The sequence below is a fragment of the Pinus tabuliformis genome, chromosome 8, assembly GCF_031772625.1.
Source record: "Pinus tabuliformis cultivar Carrire ecotype Pingquan chromosome 8, CPIR1, whole genome shotgun sequence".
In the NCBI taxonomy this organism is placed as follows: domain Eukaryota; kingdom Viridiplantae; phylum Streptophyta; class Pinopsida; order Pinales; family Pinaceae; genus Pinus; species Pinus tabuliformis.
In genome coordinates this window covers 1,498,763,177-1,498,770,543 of record NC_142294.1, presented here as the reverse complement: position 1 = coordinate 1,498,770,543, position 7,367 = coordinate 1,498,763,177, and the positions used below count along the sequence as shown (strand labels likewise).

Genomic DNA, 7,367 nt, shown 5'->3' with positions numbered 1-7,367 from the left:
AATTTATTTGAGAATATTTTGAAAATTCTATAGATATAATTTATTTGAAAATATTTTGAAAATTCCAAAGATATAATTTATTTGAGAATATTTTGAAAATCCATAGTTATGAATTTATTTAAGAATATTTTGAAAATTCCATAAATATGAATGAGATTAAAAAATTGATTCTATCTATCTAATTTAAATGAGTAAGAATTAGCTTCTCTTAAATTTAAAGAATCAAATCAATAAGAGTTAGTTTTTTTAGATTTAAAGAAATAGGTAATGTAGCAAGATATAAAGACAGTGAAAAAGTGTTATTTACTGTCAGCTGATATTATTTTTTTTAATAACAATAATGAGTTAACTTTCACATCCACTCATAATGGTGTTACTACTCACTTAAAAACAATAGAGTTATGATAAAAAAAAATTGGCTGGTTTGACAATTATGTTAGAAAATTTGGTTTGACAATTATATTAGAAAAATTAATAAGAAATATCCTATCAAACTGTTAGAAAAAATTAATGAGACATAGTTTGACAACAGTTTATGTTAGTAGTGTTACACGATGTGAAATTGCCTGCGGTTGCAATCATTTTTCAGTTAAATATGTTGTTCTTCTGAGACAAACAAAAACCCGTAACAGAAACTATTTCTCTCACGGCTCTATTTGTAACTTTCAGTTAAATATGGTGTCACACAAACACAAACCCTTAACAGAAAGTGTTTCTGCAGTATTATTTATTACAAGATTTATTATGTAGCTGCATAGGAGGCTACAAGAGACAGTAGGTTAGGATAGGATATTACTCTGCAGACTGTAAATTGAAGTGGTGGAAGTATTGTATGTAGACTAGTGACTACGGGAGGGACCATGTGACGTTGAGAGGGTCGCCCTGGCGTTCCTTGGGCACTCCCAGAGCGTTCCACACCGCAACGGAGGCGTCCACAATGTTGTTGCGGCAGGGCGGCTGATACCCGTGCTCTTCGTCGCACCCATGTCTTGAATCGCATTCGTCCACTACCTTCGCCGCCACGCTTTTCCCATTCCAGCTAATTCTGATCTGATTTTTGCATCGGCTCCTGTTGTTAAACCAACCGGTGGAAAGCGCAACCACGGATTCAGAGTTGCTATAATACTTGCCCTCGCAGCTCGACGGGCCGCCTCCATCTCCCCCCTGGGTGAAGTCATTGAGGGTGAGAATCGCAGGAGTGCGAGAAGAAATCGCGGGAGAGCAATCGTATGTGGTGTAAGGGCGGGATGAGGTGCAGCATTCGGCTCCAGTGTCGGTGTTGCAGGCGTCTTTGGAAGGGGGATTCCTTCCTTGCAGAGGCGTGCCCGGCTTGCAGGTGCCCGTGCCGGAGCCGCCGGAACAGATGTGATTCCCAACGTCTGGATTGTCTGTGCATTTGCCGCTGGTGCAGATTAACTGCCCCGGGCAGTCATTCAGTGTTTTGCAACTGTTCCCGCACCCTTTCTGGGATGTGATCGGAGTGATGAAGAGCATTAATACGCAGCAGGAGATAATGACCAACCGCCTGCTGCAACTGCTGAACACATCATTGCTCATGTTATTTGCAGACGCCATGGAATGGAACTTCAACAAAAACTCAAGATTAGAGATGTGCTCTGCTATGGAGGACCTTGATGGTATCGACATGAAACTGGTTCACCCTTATATTGTGTTTCACTCGACGACCGTAGCCGTCATTCAGGACCTTTTGAAGACGGACGTTAATATTGATTATGAAATTATTTTCACCGGAGAATGGTGTTGCCGGAAACTTTCTCAACGCCGCCTCTTTCGCTTAAAGCGTATTACAACTGTATTGTCCCAGCGTTAATCGCGGAGCTCGAGTATGCACTTGCCTTCAGCGTTAATCGCGGAGCTCGAGAGATAAGATATCCACGTGCCTTCACGTGGAGGGAGACTGAGGCTCAAGAACAACGGAATCATAACAATTTTTGCGTTTCTCGCCGTTCTTTTTGCTTGAGCACACAACTTTTAAAGGCCTCATGACTGATTATGTGCCAACCGGAGGTCACCAATTATGAATTGCGATCGGGATTAAAGGGCCCAGGACTGTGGATGGTAGAAGAAGACAAGAAGCTGTCGATTTCATTTTGAGCAATTGTTACAATTTTTCGCGCACTTTTACAAAGATGGCCAGTGTGCCCGTGATTCCATTGCTATTTCCCTGTTGTATCTCCATTTCAAGTCGAAATATCACATGAATGATTTTGAATGTGAGTTCGACGTGAACGCTACAGGCTGGGATGGAAAAAATTTATCCGCCGTGATTTGAATCTGATAGGAAAGGGAATCTTGTGATTTGAATGTGATAAGGAAGGAAATCTTATTGTATTGGGTTGTTTCAGGTCGAAATATCACATGAATGATTTTGAAGGCGAGCCATATTTCCTAAATGTGAGTTCGACGTGAACGCTACAGGCTGGGATGGAAAAAATTTATCCGCCGTGATTTGAATCTGATAGGAAAGGGAATCTTGTGATTTGAATGTGATAAGAAGGAAATCTTATTGTATTGGGTTGTTTCAGGTCGAAATATCACATGAATGATTTTGAAGGCAAGCCATATTTCCTATGCTATAGGGTATTGCAGGCTTTATTGTATTGGGTTGTTTCAGGTCGAAATATCACATGAATGATTTTGAAGGCGAGCCATATTTCCTATGCTATAGGGTATTGCAGGCCTTGACAGTGACCGTGAAAGCTGAGGAATCTGACATTTGCTTTCACCGTAAACTGGTGTCATAATTTGTGCGGCTAACACACTTTTCGGTTAACGGTTTGTGGAAATGGGTTGACGCATCATCCATGGTCCGATGATGTATGGTCATAGTCCGATGATGTATGGTCGATGATGCTCTGTGAGGCTGTCAGAGGGGTATCTCCATAGCATTAACTTTGCTATGGAGGTGGAAATAGGACTTGCCATCATCCATGGATTATGCGGATGCCAGATGATCCCCATGGGCATGATGGCCAATAAATAATGTTGGCAGTGATACAGTACCTAATCCAGTCTGGGGAAATTAATGTTCAATACTTATTTGAAGTGAATTCAAAATTGAATTTCCAAGGGTGTTATTTTATTTGGAAACTCTTATTTCCAATTCTATAGAAAATTAAATGCGCTCTAACATGTGAGGTAAATAGGGCTCGCTCTCTCTCTCCACCCTGCTATCTCGATTCACCTGCTATCTCGATTCACGTGCTGTCACTCAGAGGGCGCATGTCAGAGCGCATTTACTTTTCTATAGAGTTGAAAATAAAAGTTTTCATTTTATTTTATTGCAGCTTGGCCCTTTTCATTTTTTTTGTGATAACCTCCGACATGTTGCGTCTTGCAAGTTTTCCATGGATCTCGCTATGGATATTTATATTTCAGAAGATTATGTTAGAAGGTGCTGCAAGCCAAATATAACGATGTGGAGGTTACTATTATTATCTATGTGGTGGCAATTATTGTTATTTTATCATAGAGGTACGTTTACGGAACTAGCTGGCCTAGCGTTCACACAAATATGAACAATTATTATCTATGTGGTGGCAATTATTGTTATTTTATCATAGAGGTACGTTTACGGAACTAGCCGGCCTAGCGTTCACACAAATATGAACAATTAGTTTTTAATGCATGAAATGTTGTTTTTTTTTTTTTTTTTTTTTTTTTTTTTTTTTTATATCAAATTTATGTTTAATTTAATTTTTTTCTATAATAAAATTAGAATTAATTAATTAAATTGTAATAAAATATTTTCCAGCATTATATAACAATTTAATGAATAATTATATCATAAATATTTTTTATTTAAACAAGCATTTTTATTTACATAAATATCTATATCGTTATATAAATATTTCATATGAATTGAAAAAAATATTTTATATATACACTCTACAATGAATCATAAAAACTTCTAATTTGATTTTCTCTATTAATAAATACTTATAAAGAACTATAAAAACTTATAAATTGATTTTTTACTATAAAAACTTATAAATTGATTTTTTTATTAATAAATAGTTATAAAGAAGTAAATATTTTATTAATACAATATATATTAATACTTTATTTCATATAAATATTTTATGTAGATTGAGAAATACTCTATATATATACTCCACTACGAACCATGAAAACTTCTAAATTGATTTTTTTATTAATAGATAGTTATAAAGAAGTAGATATCTTATTAATAAATATATTAATAATTGATTTCTTTTATTTATATAATAATTGGTTACTTAATATTTATGAGTTATTTTCATTAATATTTATTAAAAATTAATTTATATATAAATATTTTATTTTAATTATTAATTATATTCATTAATATTATATATAAAATTGTGTAAATTCTTATAATTTATTTTAATTTAATTTTAATTTATCAATTATAACTTTTAAATTATCATTGTAAACGATCACCGTGATCTTAAAATCTTACAAATTGCAAAACTATAAGAGAGTTTACAACTCTTCTGTAGGAAACGAATAGATGGTAGCATCTGCACCTTACTTTCCCAATCCTTGTTATTTTAGATACAATATTAACATACTATAAAGATAAGCTTTTAAGAATATAAATCCAAAACTCAATGCCAACATCTCAAATATTTTTCTAAGTGCAATAAAGACTAGCATTTAAATTGCATTGAACAATCTATGAGTTATTAGACATTCATTTAAACTTGAAGTGGAAGTTCAAATGCTTGGAATTTATTTCCTTATAGCATTAGGTTTTTATTGCAACCATACAAAGGTTAAGAGGAAGGCATATAGATATTTATTTCACTTCAAAAATCAAGTACTAATCAAATATAAAATAGGTAAGAAGACCATAGAAACACCTAGTGGAGTTATTGGAACCTTGTTGAAATACAAGTACTCTAGTTACATTGCAAAGGTCTCACAAACATCAACTTATATTAATTTTCATGGCTTGAGTTTTGGCTATAAAGGAAATTCAAAACTAAGCTTAGAAATTTGGTGTTTAATAAATTGAGAAGATAGTTTTTTTTTTTGTTAAGCTTGGTAGATCCTTCTTGTTCATTATAAAATAAGTAAGCAAGTTACACACATATATCCTGGTTAGGTGGTCTCAACTTGCCCAGCGGGAAACCATGTCTGTTGACCACCTAACCGCAGTTTAAGTTGTCTAGTAGCAAAAAATACTTATTCTATCTATCCAAGCTATATAAACTTGATAGTCATGTCCACAACCATATTCTAGTTGTCTATACATATATATGACTGTAAAGTGTAAATTAAAAGCTATCCGCATGAAAACAAATTAAAAAAGGACTCAGAGTCAACATTCTATTCCTCCTGTTCGACAGAAGCCGAAGCCACCGGGGCCAGATCTTTCACTCTGGAGCCTAGAATCTCAATCAGCACGAACAGGCATGGGAAATGTTTTTCTATATGATCCAAGTGGCCATCCTACTTCTACAATTGACATTGCAGTTTTTGAAAGTCCTATTTATAATTTGGAAAGTCCTAGACAACATTCATCCATATTTTCTCCATGGCCTTGCCGAGAAGGCATTCATGAGCTAATACAGATAAATGGACTATTTGTATTGCGCCTCTTGACCTTTGGTGTGTCCCGAGTCCGAAATCATGATCTTCCAATCCTCTATGCTTGTTGGCTCCACACTCGCTTGACGATTTATATTTTCCTCCCATTCAGCTATGAGCTGTTTTATTTCCCCTATGTTTCTCCCGGTATACGCAACTGATGCTTCCTTGATCAGGTTGGCCACGAGCTTCCTGCCCCAACATTTTCTCGCGGTGCTCGATTCAACCTCGGCCTCGCTCCCTTGCAGTCTCTTCCTGCAACTCTTGGTAATCGTTGCTCGAACCATAGCCACAATACCCCTATACTTTCCGGGCACCTTCAAACATTGGTCTGAAACAAATCTCTGTGCTTTTCTTGGATAAGGAAGTTACCTCTGCACTGACTTGTTGTGGAAGCAAGAAACCATATATTCTAAAATGTTAATTTCTGAATTGCCTTCATCCCACAGTTCTGACAATGCAACAAATCTATCACCCACAATTTATGTGCATAACCCCCGAGCGTAAGGGATCTCCACCCGAGACTCCCGAGATGCCCATGCATTACCCCTGCCTTGCTCATGTTGTGACCGTGATCATGGAGGTGAGGTGCATGGCCACCCACCAAACTTGTAACCCAGAGGTCAATCTTAAAGGAATCACGCCCCTTATCTCCATGGCCCCTCGTTTACTACCTCTGCCCCCATTCCCCTTGATTTAGCCTCTGCTTAGCATGACTCAGATCCTCCCCGCGACCTAAAATCTGAACCCCAACACCCACAAGGCATTATGCCCCTAGCTTACTCACCACCCGGCTTCCCAGTGACTAGCTTAAGCTAGCCTGACCAACATTCTCTGCGGGCCAATTCCCCCCATTAAAGAAGACCCTGACTCTCGACAATCTTCCCTCACCTAACGCTCCTTAGGGGCTTGGCGTTAGAGAATTTTAGGAATTGAAGTGGTCTGACCGCAACAATAATTGCCACTTCCTTACCTTCAACTCCCGGGTTTGCCAGGCATACAATAAACAACAAATCACTCAAGCAGACTCCCTCCCATCCCATCCCTATAATCCCCATGTGAGATAGCAAAATGCCAAACTTAAGAGACAACCAAGTAGACCCCCTGGAATTGGGATTGTTCCCGTAGACCACCTCCTCTAGGCTAATTCCCTCGCCCCCATTACTTGCCCACACAAACCCCGTGCCCCCATGAAAGCCCCAATTACTAGACCAAATGTAGGGAAGCATAACAAATGTAGGCTGAGCTAGTTAACATACCCGATTATCTATGTTTGAAGATGTTGTATCTCATCTCTTTCCCTTAATCGTCGCTCCTCTTTCATCGTTGTCACCTCGGTGCTTACACCCTCGAAATTATTTTCTCTCTTTGCAGTCAGTAAACTCAATTGCATGCAAATGCCACCTTCCCTCCTCTTGCTTGCCTTAAGCATGCCAACGACCACCTAGCCATACATGTCAAACATGTGGGAGGCAGTGGAACAATCCCTTCTTGTGCTTTTCATTATGACAACCTTATTGGCTCTGTCTGCCAGCTCACACCCTGATCGGGGGGAGAAGATAATTTTTTTAATTTACTCAAATGAATTAAATTACAATACAACTTACATTACAAAGGTCTCACAAACATCAACTTATATTAACTTTCATGGCTTGGGTTTTAGTTATAAAGGAAATTCAAAACTAAGATTAGAAGTTTGGTTTTTAATAAATTGAGAAGACGTAAATTTACTCAAATGAATTAATTACAATACAGATTAATGTATCCAATTG

At 37.4% G+C, this 7,367-nt stretch overlaps 1 protein-coding gene across 1 annotated transcript; it reads right to left on the bottom strand.

The window, feature by feature from the left end:
* Positions 1-593: 593 nt before the first annotated feature.
* On the bottom strand, positions 594-1,672 carry LOC149241513 (kiwellin-like). Its single transcript, XM_089367535.1, has one exon. It carries the CDS (start codon positions 1,645-1,647, stop codon positions 847-849), a length of 801 nt encoding a protein of 266 aa, XP_089223661.1. The 5' UTR covers positions 1,648-1,672; the 3' UTR covers positions 594-846.
* Between the last annotated feature and the right edge of the window lie 5,695 nt (positions 1,673-7,367).